The 15,038-nt window shown below is 18.0% G+C and overlaps 3 protein-coding genes across 3 annotated transcripts, besides 12 other annotated features; 2 read left to right on the plus strand and 1 right to left on the minus strand. All coding sequences in view use genetic code 6, as the record gives it.

The window, feature by feature from the left end:
- Positions 1-114: a microsatellite.
- A 421-nt stretch (positions 115-535) lies between these two features.
- IMG5_194920 (class v pyridoxal phosphate dependent, putative) lies at positions 536-1,692 on the plus strand (the record flags this gene model as incomplete). The annotated part of the gene is made up of 2 exons (XM_004024350.1): positions 536-684; positions 739-1,692. 2 exons carry the CDS (start codon positions 536-538, stop codon positions 1,547-1,549), a joined length of 960 nt encoding a protein of 319 aa, XP_004024399.1. The 3' UTR covers positions 1,550-1,692.
- A 132-nt stretch (positions 1,693-1,824) lies between these two features.
- Positions 1,825-1,910: a microsatellite.
- Positions 1,860-1,943: a microsatellite.
- A 39-nt stretch (positions 1,944-1,982) lies between these two features.
- Positions 1,983-2,032: a microsatellite.
- A 286-nt stretch (positions 2,033-2,318) lies between these two features.
- Positions 2,319-2,354: a microsatellite.
- Positions 2,355-3,600: 1,246 nt separating this feature from the next.
- Positions 3,601-3,642: a microsatellite.
- Positions 3,643-8,467: 4,825 nt separating this feature from the next.
- Positions 8,468-8,536: a microsatellite.
- Positions 8,484-8,534: a microsatellite.
- A 3,261-nt stretch (positions 8,537-11,797) lies between the features above and the next one.
- Positions 11,798-11,859: a microsatellite.
- A 937-nt stretch (positions 11,860-12,796) lies between these two features.
- Positions 12,797-13,147, minus strand: IMG5_194930 (hypothetical protein; the record flags this gene model as incomplete). Its single annotated transcript, XM_004024351.1, has 1 exon — positions 12,797-13,147. The coding sequence occupies one exon, from the start codon at positions 13,145-13,147 to the stop codon at positions 12,797-12,799; it is 351 nt and encodes a 116-aa protein (XP_004024400.1).
- Positions 13,148-13,259: 112 nt separating this feature from the next.
- Positions 13,260-13,307: a microsatellite.
- Positions 13,308-13,327: 20 nt separating this feature from the next.
- IMG5_194940 (hypothetical protein) lies at positions 13,328-14,556 on the plus strand (the record flags this gene model as incomplete). The annotated part of the gene is made up of 3 exons (XM_004024352.1): positions 13,328-13,666; positions 13,772-14,081; positions 14,525-14,556. 3 exons carry the CDS (start codon positions 13,328-13,330, stop codon positions 14,554-14,556), a joined length of 681 nt encoding a protein of 226 aa, XP_004024401.1.
- Positions 14,416-14,448: a microsatellite.
- A 286-nt stretch (positions 14,557-14,842) lies between the features above and the next one.
- Positions 14,843-14,893: a microsatellite.
- Positions 14,894-15,038: the final 145 nt, after the last annotated feature.

Consider the following 15,038-nt stretch of genomic DNA (forward strand, 5'->3'; position numbering starts at 1 on the left):
ACCCCAAACCCCAACCCCAACCCCAACCCCAACCCCAACCCCAACCCCAACCCCAACCCCAACCCCAACCCCAACCCCAACCCCAACCCCAACCCCTAACCCCGATCCCCAACCTTCTTATATTCCTTTATAGTTATTTAAATATTTTTAGAAAATTAAGCTTATAATTAATATTTATTTTTATATTTTTTTTCATTTCTTTTTAATTTTATCAAGTATTTACTTAATACTTTCAAAATAATCCTTATTAATTCCTATTTAATTTAAATTAAAATTAGTTTATTTATATACTAAATTATTATTAATAAATATTTAAATGTTATTTTAATTTTATAATATATAAAAATATAATATTAAATATAAATTTTTATTTTTTTATATTATTATATTAAAAAATTTGTTGCTAAATATTTATTTCTTTTAGAAATTTATATAATTTATATTTTTTTTTTTAATAAAAAATAAAATAAAGTTAATTTAATATCAGTATTCATAATATCTTTTAATTAATAACTTAATTATAATTTTTTATAAAATGTAATTTGGTAAAAAGTTACTTTCAGAGTTTCCTTTAGATTAAAAATAATTAAATATTAACCATGGAAGCTATGGCGTAGAACCTTTAGTTATTTAATAAAAAAGATAAAAATATATTGAAATGATAAATAAAAATCCTGATTAATGGTATAAAATATAAATATATATATTTTATAAAATATTATATAAAAAAAATCAAAGGTTTCGTTTTAAATTAGAAAATAAAATATAAAAATGTAGATAAACTCTTTCAAATTATATTAATTGTGACCTAGAAGATTTAGTTTTTTCGAGAAATGCCACTACAGCGTTTTCTGACGTATTAAATTCAATAGATTGGAATTAAGATGATATAGTACTACATACAAATATAATTTATGTAAATATTAACAATTAATTGAAATATCTTTCTCAAAAGAGAGGTATAAAACTTATTGAAGTTAATTTAACAAAAGAACTTTTAAATAATCATGATTAACTTTTGGAATTTATTGAATAAATTATTTAGAAAAATAAAAAAATAAAAGCATTTATTTTTGATCATATTTCTTCAGTTCCAGCACTTATATTTCCAGTTCAAAGACTAAGCTTATTATGCAAGGAATATAAAATTATTTCAATTTGTGATGGAGCACATTGTGTTGGTCAAATTAAACTAAATTTGAAAGAGATCGATGTCGATTTTTATTTCTCTAATTTACATAAATGGTTATTTACTCCTCGATCTTTTGCATTTTTATATGTAAATAAAAAAAATTAAAAAAATGCATTCCCAGCAGTAATTGGATATTACTATATATAAAATTCGTTTGCTGAAAAATTTTATTAATAAGGCACTACAGATTTATCTGTTTATCTGACAGTAAGAGACGCATTGGAATACAGAAAACAATTAGGTGAAGAAGAGATAATTAATCATAATAGATAATTAGCTTGGAAGGTTGGACAAATTGTAAAAGATATATGGCAGTCTGAATTATTAATAGATAAAAAGAATTAATTGGTAGTATGATTAACATAGAAATTCCTTTTGAGCTTAAAGATTTAAATTAAATTAACAATGCTTTAAAAGAAATGAATTTCTAATATAACTTTTTTTTTCCTGTATTTAATTTCTAAGATAAATTGTATGCTAGATTTTGTGCTTAAATATATAATGAAGAAAATGACTATGTATTTGCAGCTAAAATATCTCTATAATATTTCTAAAAGATGGCCTTTAAAAATCAGAAACTATGAAATTTATCAAAATTATATAGTTTGCATTATTATAAATGATTTTTTAATTTATAAATAATTATATTTATTTATATGTATTTTATATATATATATATTTTTAATAAAATATTATATATTATATATATCATTATATAATTTATAACAAAATATATATATTTAATAATAAATACAATAAATTATTTTATTACTCATTTATTAATTATTAATTTTTTTAATTTAGCCATGAAATATTTTTTTTTATTTTAGCCATGAAATAATTATTATTTTATATATTATTAAGTGAACATAAAATCAGTAATATAAAAAGATATAAAAAAAAATATTTTATATTTTAAATTTAAAATTAAATATTTTTTATATTTTTCAAAATAATTATAATTATTAAAAATACTTAAAATTTATACAATCATTCTTAAAAAGTATCTGATTCTTAACTTTCTATCTCTTCTCTATTTTTTTACTTATCTTCTGGATTATTATTTTTTTATAAAGGTTACTAAATAATATTATTATTTATTTCATTATTTTAAAATTAATCTTCCTATTATTTATTGTTTTATATTATATTATTTTTTATAAAGAGACTGTCATATTTAAAATGAGAATCAACAAAATTGTTTTAATCATCTTTAATTGTATAAATTTTCTCAAGCTTTAATTTTCTGCAAGATTAGGTTAATTTTATATTTCTTTTTATTTAAATACTTTCATCCTCATCTTATTCTTTTGTTTCTTCGTTTATTTTATCTTAATTATACTAATTAGCATATCTTGCACTTAAAAATCCATTTTTATTTTAGTGTTTTATTTATTTTTATTGTTAAATTTATTAATTTTTAAGAATTAAAAAAGTATGATTTTTATCTATCTGATAGGCTCTTTCTTTTGTAATTGTTAACTCAAGAGGTTATTATATATCCTCTTTTCCTTTAGGAATTTTTTTAAATGTATAAAATTCATTTACTTAACCATTTAATTTAATTAATTCGATAAAAAGTTCATAAAATTATAATTAATTATCTTCATTCATTTATTCATATTCAAAAGACATCTACATTACGCATTAATGCATATAATTATATTAAATAATACAATCTTTTAATATTTCGTATTAAATATCTATTGCAATACTTATATGTTTAAAATTATTTATAATTGCTATAAAGTATTTTTATAAGTTAATCAAAAAATTCAATAAATTATTAATTTTGAATAAAAAAACTGTTTTGATTTAATTTGATTCAATTGACATATCTTATTATTCTTTTTAATTTATACAATGTTAATAAATTTTGTAATTTAAAGAAATTCTCATTAGATAATCGTAATAATTTTTAATTAAATATTCTTCAAGCCAATTATCAATATTTATATAATTTAAAATCGCATTTTTACTTTAGTTAATATTTTCTCTAACATTTGAAGGTTTCTAAGACAAAAACTAATTAGCAAATTCTTCGCCTATTTATTTTATACATATGTGTATCAAATATAAAAATTTTAATCTTCTTTATAATGAAATTTCTGATTAGGCTTATAAGTAAATGAAAAATTCTTATATTTTATTTTATTAGTTTATTTAATTTTATCGAGACAAATAATATATTATTTTATTTAAATAACTTGGGCTTATTTTTTAAAAGTTATCTTTTTAAAATTATGAATTTTATAATATTTATTATAATGAAGGTTAATTATTATTATTATTTTTAAATAATTAAGAGAAAAATTTTTGCATATTATACTTATTTTATTTATTTACAAATATGTCAAGAAGTGTTATATGAGTTATAATTCAGAATATATTTTTATTTTAATAAATTAAAATATTTATTTATTTTTATCAAATTTTTTTTTTTATTTATCTACTTATAAAAGTTATTTATTTAATATTAAATTAAGTTATTTTTATATCATAAATTACCTTAATTAGAAAAAAGGCAAATAATTTGTAAGTAAAATTATAATTAATGTATACATTAAAACAATAATAATAACAAAAATAATTCATATAAAATAAATTAAAAAACATTTTTAATATTAAAAAATATGTTTTTTTTTTTCAAATAATATTTTTAAAATCATAGCTTTAATTAATCAAATTTATTTAAAAAATAAATTATTAATTAAAATATATAAAAAAAAAATTTTAATGAGTATTTAAGTAAATAAATTTGATTTTATAGTTCGTAAAGATTCAATAGAATTAAATAATAATTTAAGTAACATTAGTGTAGATTAAAGTATAATGATAAACACACAAACATAATAAGCATAATTATCAATAATTTCATAAAGCATATTAGATGTAATAACTAAATAATAATGTGAATATGTATTACAATTAGAAAAACAGCTATATTAATTTTTATAAGAATTTGACATTAATGACGAAAGAATTTTTATTTGTTCATACAAAATTGCTTAAATAATATATACTGGTTCGTGTATTTTAATTCGCTAAAATAAGCTAGAACAAGCACAATATAATTTAATATGTACATTATAATTATTAGATCCATTAGATGAATTAAAAAGTAAAAATAAGTAAAATTTAATATGGGAATAAAATTTAGAAATACATTAAATTAGAATAGATATAGGAATATAGTTAGCATTATTATATTCGCAAAAAAAGTAATATTAAGATGGTTTAAATATATTAAATTAAATTGAATAATCAATAAGCTTTGATTTTAAAGATGATGCCAAAAAAAATATAGATAATAACCTATATTTATTATATTATTAATAAGCATAAGTATATTAATAAATTGGTGATTATAAAAATATGTATATTTATTCGAAATTATCTGTCCTTATTATAAATTAATTAATTAATTTAAACAATGATTGCAAAATTTAATAAGTAAAATGTCACTCTTTATATATGATTTCGAAATACTATAAAATGCTTAAACAATTTTAATTAGCTTTCGAAACATGTGAATTAGCCTGCGAAATTTCGAAAAAAATATTTGGTGAAGAAAGTGCCTAAACTAATAAATTTAAATAAAGAATGGGATAACTATAATGGATTTTATAAAAAAAAAAAGAAAAAGGCCAAGATCAAGATTAAAATCAAAATCAAGGTCAAGATAAAGACTAAGTAAACAATAAATAGAAAAAAATTAAAAGTACAATCCAAAATAAAAGACTCACTACTTAAACATAAGAAATATCTGAAAATAAATAAAAGAAAAAATACATTAATATTAACCAAAAAAGAATTCCAAATGACTAAACAAATTTCTATCTGCATCCTAATTATTTATAATAAATATAATAAGAAAAAAAAAGAGATAATACAACAGAATCTTATAGTTGTGGAAGAGTTCCTACTGAAACACCGCTTAAAAATAAATAAGATTATTGTTTATAAGCTAAATTTTTAAAAAGAGGGAGAAAAAGATATACTTAAAGAACTAATTCATAAATTACTTCTATAAATAACGAAGAAACAAAAACTAATAGAAAAACTACTAATTCTAAAAATAATAGTTAGCGACATAGTTAATAAACTACTTATATGAGTGTCTATGTTTAGCGTGATGGAAGTTCTTCAGAATAAATTTCGAGAAATATAATAAATTTTATTGATAGATCAAGAGAAACTAGTAAAAATAGTAATTCTAATAAAGACATAAGTATTTTAAGTAACAAGAAAAAAAAAAGAACTGTTACTACTAAATTTAAACCAGTTTACCTGAATATAAAAAATTTCAAATAAAACTTTGAATAAGAAAGTCAATTAGTTTATGAAAATGATGAAAATTAATAAAATTTTAATTTTAATACAAACATAAATTTAAACCAATAATAAAAAAATGTTAATTTAAGAAGGATTAAATAAACTATTAAAGAAGTTAAAGATTTAAAACCTTAAATAATTAACACTTAAGAAGAAGTAATTAATCCTCAAAAAAAATATGAAAGATTTAAACTTTTAAAACGCAGATAAAAGCTAAATACAAAATCATTTAATGTTTAATAAAAATAATAACTACAAAAATAATTATAATAATCAGAAGTTTAAAATAATTAATATCCTCCACAAATTCGTAAAAGTATGATTTCAAGACCATAAATATAAAATAAAAAAAACAAAAAAAGTGAAAGAAATTAAAGTATAATACTCACTAACATGCTTGCTGAATTAAACTCTTAATCAAACACTCCTGAAAATAGTTAATTTAAACTATAAATTTTAGATACAAATAAGTTTTCATAACAATAAATAGAAGAAGGAGGTGAATTATAAAAAGCAGCAACTTTAACTAATCCTTAAGATCTTTCTTCTCTAGCCATAACACCAAATAATGGTTAGGAATTAAGAAATATAAGTTCTTTATAGAAATTTATTCTTCAAAAATAAGATTCTTATTTTAAATAAAACTCCCCTCCAAATAATTAAAAGAATGAAAAAAGTTTTTTTAGTACATATTGCAATAATACAAGAAAAAGCATATTTTCATTTTCAGGAAACCAACAAATTAGTAAAAAACATGTAGTAGCTTAAAAATAGTAAATGACATTTTTTTAGAAATATCTAAAATAAGAAGAATTATAAAAATCTTTAAACTCTTCAGAATAATAGTTAAGTTAAGTAAATTAATCTATAATATAATGTTTAAATGATATTAAATTTAAATAAAAGCCAAATACCTGTTTTAATTAAAATTTTATCCATTCTATGCTTTTTAAAGACCCGATTTAGTAACATTAAAATAATTAAATTTAAGAAAGAATAATAGCAGCAAAAACCATTTAATGTTGGTGGAGATAATAGCCAGTATCTATTAAAAGAAACTAAGTAAAACTATAATCATTATTTCAAATTAAAAAATAACTAAGCACATAATAAGATTAATAATCATTAAGCAAAAGTTATAATGATATTAAAGCTAACTCAAAAACAAATAATTAATACATTTAAATAGTAATAAATGAGCCTAAATAATATGATAATGAAGCTACAAAAGTTAACGACGAAAATAATGTTTGTTTTACTTAGTCTTAAATCTAGTTAGGATTAAATGTTGAATAAGTAAAAGAAGTTGTTGACTTGTAAAATTAAATTGATAATATAAAATTGATTGGAAGTTAAGTTTTATAAAAAAGAATAAATCCTAATTTATTAAACACATTTTATACATCAAGAAAATCAAATTAGCAAATATAAATTAAACCTAATTAAAGTTAAATTGATAATGAATAAATATCACCTTCTTGTGACAAAATGCATGCTTATTAAAGATATTTAAAAGTATAAGATAAATAAGCTGGGTTTTTAGAAGTAATACGTGAGGAAAAACTAATAAAAATAAAAGAGCAAATTCCTGAAATTCAAAATAGAAAATTAAAATTTCTTTTAGACAAAATTTAAAGTTTGAAGTTTTTTCCTATTTATTTTTACAAGTCATTTTTTAATTATTTCATGTGTAAATGGGATATTACAGATATTTAAATATCATGTGATCTAGTTAACAATTACTAAAAGAATAATTAACAGCAACTTTACAGAATTAATTTAAAAATAAATTTTAAATGCTTGATAAATAATATAAATATAAATAATCCTTTGAGTTTTTAAATAGAAAAGCATCTCACTATTAATGAAGAATTAGAAAATACACACACTAAATTTGGGTTAGCAAAAATAATTATTGATTATTGGTTGCAATATAATAATTTGTTTGAATTAAAAAGCCTTTTTATTGAAGAACTTAAATATAAATAATTTGTGTTATAATATTTTCTTTAGGAATAAAATAATTAATAAACTTAAAAAGAATAAGAAAATGAAATTGAAAACATTACATAATTTATATATTAGATTATCTTTATTTTATAGAAGTTAACTTATATTTAATCTAATATAACAGGAAATGCACTTAAATTTCATTAATCTTTTGAAATAGTTAACAATAAAATAATGACTAATTATAGTGCGAATTTGAATAAGCTAAAATAGCATAAAGTAGTTTTTATATATAAGTAAAAATTTAAATACATAACATATTAAATAAATAGTTATTAGTTAAAGAAATACAAAACTCATTATCAATTTAACCATAAAAGTTTGATGTAGAATAAATCTATAGAATTTATAGTTTTAAATATAATGAAATAAATAATAAATTTATCAATTTTCCAGGTATAGATATGGCTTTATCTCCTTTTATAAATAAACAGAATAATAAGTTTAAAAACAGTGAATAAAAGTTGAATTAAATAAAATAGTTATAAGATGTTTAACATATTTAAACATTAAAAAAGCAAATATAAAACTTAGCTAAATAAAAAACAAAATCTTTAGATGATTGTTCTCCAAAAAGCTGTAGCATATTAGATGAACAAAATTAACCTATTTTTTCTTATAAAAATAGTCCTAAACCAGCAAAGTAAATAAAATCAATAATTGAATAAAAAAAATAGAAATATCTCCCAAATATAAACGCATATGAATTTGAAACATTTAAAAATAATCTAAATACTAATATTAGTAACAATAAAAATTTTATTCTAGAAAAATCGCAATCAATATATTAGCAAAACAACAATTTTAGTGAAGCCTTTGCAAAATATGATTAATTTAAAAAAGAACAAGAACAATTAAACTAGTATATAAAACAATATCAATTAAATGAAAGTTTTTATAATGAATAGTAAATTATATAGAATTAAAATGATAATAGCAACAATATTAATAGTAATAATATTAAAAGTAATAATAATATTAGTAATATTAACTAATAGTTGTAATAAAACGATACTCTTACTAGCATAGATTTAGCTTAAAAAAATCAACCAAAATCTAACAAAAGTATTTTTAGTAAATATGCTTCAAATAATTATTAATATGATTAAAATAAAAATATACATCTATAGAAAAATAGAGGCTCCCATTATTAGTCAGATAGGGCTTCTAAAAAAAATGAAAATTATAATAAAAATAAAATCTCCATAAAAAATAAGCATAAAACAGATAATGAATAAAATATTAATGATATAGGTATTGACAAAAAGACTTTGTTAGATTTATCGAATTAGATTAACAAAGTTAATTCTTTTAACTCTTTTAACAATAGATCTATGACAGAATTCATTTAATTTAATTATTATTTTGGGTCCCGCAAAAGTACTTTAAATTATATACCACCTCCTGCAATTTATATAGATGTAAAAATTTATATTTATTAAAATTATTTATTTTTCTTTATTTTATTTTAGCATAAGAAAGATTATTTTATAAATGCAACAAATGAAAAATTAATAATTAATCTTCCAAAATTTTATTTAAACCCATTTTTAAATAATAAATTATTTTTAAAGTCTTTAATAAAAATAAAAAAACATATTTTTTTTAGAAATTTATTTTTAATTTAATGAAATTCTACAAACGACCTTATATTAAAAAGCAGCTTTAAAATTTTCAGAATTTAGTATATAATTAATACATTAGAAATCATTAAAAAATAAAAATATCGAAATAATTAAAATGAAATATAAAGATTTTATAAAATGGTTTGTAAATAAAAATGAATTTAATTTAAAATTTAATTTTTAAAAATTTATATTTAATATGGGATTTACACCTTCGTAGAAATTATAAATAATCAAAAATTTGAATTAATTTCTTTTTATTAATGATAATAATTAAATAGGCTTATTCTTATACATAAATAATTAAAAAAAAAAAAAAAACAACATTTTTTTAAAAAATTTGAATTTGTCTTTTCCATAATATGATGATAAGTTTTATTCAAATAAATCTTTTTATATTTTAGAATATGAGTAAATTAATATTATTTAAAATTTATCTTTAATTTTATGGCCATATAAATAATAAAATTCTGAATAATAAATTGAAGAATAATTAAATTTGGAATAATAAAAATATGGATTAATAAATTCAGATAAATAAAATAAAATATAATTTAGTAATAACTTTTAATAAACTATTTAGAGCCAGATAAAAAAACAAACAATTAAAAAATAAAGATTTGAAACATATATTAATAAAAAATAAAATATACAAAAGAATTAAATAAATTATAAATAAATAATAATATCAAATAAAGTCTCTAATAACTTTTATATTTTTCGTTAAAACTTGAAATTAAATAGTTTATAAAAAAAGAATAAAGAATATAAGACAGAAAAAATGCAAAAAATATAAATAAAACATAAAAGCAAATAATTAATAACAATTTTTAAAAAAGACCACAAAAACATATTCATAAAATGCTAAAAAGGACTTTTCTAATAAAAAAGTTAAATACTTTATTACTTATAAAGAGATGAATATGAATAAATATAAAAAGTATTATTTTAAAATTTATAAATGAATATAGACATGAAATTATAGATAGCTTTTTCAAAAATAGAGGCTTTCATTAGTCAAAAATAATTAATTTTGAAAAAGGAAAAATAAAAATCTATTCAAATATTATAAAAAATGGATAAATTAATATTTCAAATTAATTTAATTTTCGAAGAAGAATAATAGTTTCATTTAATATTATAACCTTTAAAATATATGAAAACAAAAATTTATAAATTAAAACTTACCAATAATGATGTAAAAATGTTAACAGGAATACAATTTAATCAAATTTGTGAAATTCAATGTCTTTAAAAAATCGGAAAATAAATATCTAGAAAATTAACATTTTAAAAGGAAAATACTTATAAAGGTTTTAGTATAAATAATGATGAAATATATTATAAAAGTACAAAAATAAAGGATTAAAATAATTCGTATTTATAAAAAGAAGAAAGAAGTGCCCGCTTTATTTTTTAACAAAGTAAAAGAGTTGGCTAAAATTTTTTTGTTATAAGTTTTTATTAATATGAGATTTTAGAAAATTTTTGCTTAGAAATATATGAATAAAAAACATGTTAAAAATATATACATTGGATTCAATATGCGACTATTTTAGAAGAATTAACTCATAATTTTATCCAAAACAAAATAATAAAAGAAAAAATTTTAGAATTGTATATAACTGATTCATTAAATTGCAATTTTAAAAATTACGAACAATTTTCTGCTTATTTTTAAACTTTAAACGAATCTACAACCTCATTTTTCACAATAAATTTGAAAAAAACATTCGCTTATGTACTTAATAATTATTAAAAAAGTTTCATTGAAATAAAAATATGGGAAAATATAATAATTTCTTTATAATTTTTACCTTCAAAAAGAATTTCTATTAATAATCATGTAGGAATTATTAGACAGTTAGTTCAAAAACATGCTTTTATTCTAGAAAATAATCAAAATCATGTTTTAATTGAAACTTTAATAGAAGCTCCAAACTAAAAAATTATTTCAAAAATGGGAGAAAAAGATGCCAAAAAAATAAAATTTTATGTCAGAATGAGAAATTTCTCAAATAATACTACTTTTAATTAAAAATTGCCTCTTTTAAATATTATTAAACATAATAATAACTAGAATAAGTGTAATGAGCATTATTTATATAAAATATAAAATAGTGAATTTAGAATGTCCGATTTAATTAAAGTTTCTGAAAATTTAGTTATTAATAAAATTAAAAATAATTAACTTTAGAACCTTTTCGATAATAAAAATACATAGTTTAGTGTTTTTTTTCTAATAATAATAGTAATTAAGACGATTTGTGTGTTTTTTATAGGTCAGTATTGACTCTTAATCCTCCGTAATACATTGTTATTTTTTTAAAGTTTTCTAGCAATATGTTTTATATTTAAATTTATAATTAAGTCAGTACAAATCTTGTGCATAAAAAAATTTCTATTAAGAAAATAAAGAATTACATTCCTTATATATAGTTCCTGATTAAAAATGTTGATAAAAAAACACTAGGATTACGAATATTTAAAGCTTTAAAAAATAATTTAATAATAAAAATGCTTTAAAAATCTTAATATAAATGATTATTTAAAATATAAAAATTAATCTTTTTAATTAATGTTGTCTAATAATAAAAAAAAAAATTCTTATTCTTTAATAGATTTTTCTTTTTTTATTTATATAATTATATTTATTATTAAATTTTTAATATCATAATTATTTATTTAATTTATATATTTTTTCTGCATTTTTATAGAAAATATTTTCAATTTAATCATATTAAATATTTTTTTTCTAAACTTCATTCTTTAAAGAATTTACCCAATCTTCAAATTTTACATTTACCCCTCCAAATCCATAATCAGAACCAACTATAAGATTAGAATTTCTAAAAGTACTCAGAGCAAAATCTATGTATTTTTACGAATTTACAATATAATCAGCTTAACAGTCAAATCCAGGACTCAATTTCAAATATAGATTACTAAATTTAGATAATTCACTCATATTTTATGCCCAAAATTAAAAATTATCCTAAGGAGTACCTAAATGGTCCAAAATGAAAGTAGTTTCAGGATTTTTTTGAATTAGTTTCACAAAATAAGGTAATTAATATTCCAAATTATTCAGATGGAAAGGCAGTCCATATTTATTTAAAATTTATAAATTATTTGAGAACTATTAATCTAAGTAAAAAAGATCATTTTTATCCAAAAACTTCAATAAAAATCTAACTCCAACCAATTTTTTATGCTAAATTTCATCTAAATATTTCTAAATTAAACTTTCTTCATTTCTCATAGGGACATGGGGTATTATGCCTGACATTTTGCTTTCTTTTTTTTCAGAAATTTCTTAAAGTAGTTTAGCTTCTTGTAAATAGAATTCCGGTTTTGAGTTCATTTCCATAAAAATGAAGCTTTTTAAAGGTAAATTCTATTAATCTTCTATATATTTTTCTTCAGGAATATTTTTAAATAAATTTGGGTATTATTAAGCCAAGACATAGTCTATTTTTTCAGGAAAACATAAATGTACGTGAGTATCAATTATAGGTATTTTGTTAATATTTTAAGTTTGCATTTAATTTTTTGTATAAATATATAATTTAACTTTTATATATATATTAAAAGATATTTAATAAAAAAAAAAATATGTAAATACATTTTATAATCATTATTCTTTTAAATCAAAAATTTTTTATAATAAAACCCACTTTTCTCCATTTTATGCATAGGGTAAACGTTATTAAAATTAATCCATTAAATTTTACCATTATTAAACTTTTTAATTATTTTTATCCATTTATTCCATTTTTTCGAAACTGAAATATTCATCGACTTCCATTACCATAAATAAACGAGTTGAAACACGATATATTTACATATTTAATACACCTGAATCTTTAATTCCTTTAGTAATTTCAGGCCATATTTTTTTATGATGTTCTTCATACAATTAAATGAGATTTTAATCATCTTTAAGATCTAAAGTTAAATAATAAATTCTGTCTTAATTACTCATTTGTATGTAAATTAATTTTACTTTTCTTTATCTAATATAATTAAACTACAAATTAAAAACATATACATATATTTTTTATATTTATTTAAATAAAGATATGTATAAAATTTAAAATATAAATAAATTTTATTTTTTAATAAAATAAAATTTAATATTTTTAGAATTTAAAAATAAAAAACAATGCAAAACTAAATACCAAAATCAAAAATAGATAACACTGAATTAAACATAACAAAAATAGGCTTAGGTTGTGCATCCATAGGAAATTTATACACACCAATTTCCACTGAATAAGCCTTTTAAGTTATTAATGCTTCAATTTAAAAAGGAATAACATATTTTGACACTGCTCCTTGGTATGGAACTGGTTTAAGTGAATAAAGATTAGGATTAGCCTTACATAATGCCAATATTGAATATTAAATATCGACAAAAGTGGGCCGTTTTTTAATTCCAGACGAAGAATTTGAAAAAGATTTGATAATGTAAAAAATATGGCAATAAAGAGCCCCATATAAAGTATAATTTGATTATTAGAAAGATTCAATTTTAAAATAACATTAAGATAGTTTATTAAGAATGAGCAAAAGTAAAATTGATACATTAATAATTCATGATTTAGAGCCTAATTGTCATAAAGATTAAATAGATTTTTATTACAAATAACTTTTCGAAGGTTAAAATGCTGGAATAGAGGCTTTAAAATAATTAAAAAAAGAAAAAAAAATCAAAGCTTTTGGAGGAAGTATAAATGGTAATAATGATAAAAAATACATAGAAAAATATATTAATGATTTATTAAAAAATGATGCCGATTTTCTTATGATATCGGGAACTCCGACTTTATTAGATTAAGGATTTTTAGAAATTCCGAATTTTTTTGATATAAATATTATTGTGGCAGCCCCGTATTGTAGTGGTATCTTGGCTGGAAGTAATAATTATTATTATTATTCAAAAGCAACAGAATAAATTAATGAAAAAGTGAAAAAAATTAAATAAGTTTGCGAATAATTTAATATTCCAATCTAAGCAGCAGCTTTATAATATCCACTTTAGTTTAAAAATGTAAAAGCTGTTATTCCAGGGGCTAAAAGTGAATAAGAAGTTAATCAAAATGTGGAATGTTTTCAAATAAAAATTTAAGATGAGTTTTGGGAAGAATTAAGAATAAATAAAATAATTCATTGAAAAAATATTTTAAAATTCATTATATTAATTTGTTATAAAATTGACTTTTTATAAAATTCAATATCTTTTTATTGTGATTATTTTTTAATTATAGTTATTTATTTATTATAAAATAAAAAAATATTATGTTTTATATTTATTTATTTTAAATATAATTTATATAAAATTGAATTATTTAATATAAAGAATAAAAAACTATATTTATAAAAATTAAATGATAAAGCAATATTTTATAATAATAGTTTTTATATAATAAAAAATATCAAAATTAAACATATTCTTACTAATATCTTTTCAAATTATTATTTTGATAATAAATATGAAAGTTTGTTACAAGAAAATAAGTTTTTTCAAAATCAAATAATTAAAAATTAAAAAATATTGAAGTCATAAGATAAATAATTATAAGAAACAAAAGATAATTAGTTAATTAAATTTTTAATACTAAAAGTATTTTAACCTATATTTAATTTATAATATTATTTATAAAAAAAAAATTGTAGTATAAAAATATTTATTTAGATATTAATAAAAATCATTCTTTTACATAATTAAATATTTTTAAAATAATATTTATATTTAAAATAATTCGATAATATTAAGTTATGTACTTAATTGGATTTCTAATATGAAATAGATATAAATATTTTTAATTATATTAATAATAATAAATAAATTCAAAACTTTGACTCTTTCGTTT

Source organism: Ichthyophthirius multifiliis (genome assembly GCF_000220395.1).
Source record: "Ichthyophthirius multifiliis unplaced genomic scaffold scaff_1120509251395, whole genome shotgun sequence".
NCBI lineage: Eukaryota > Ciliophora > Oligohymenophorea > Hymenostomatida > Ichthyophthirius > Ichthyophthirius multifiliis.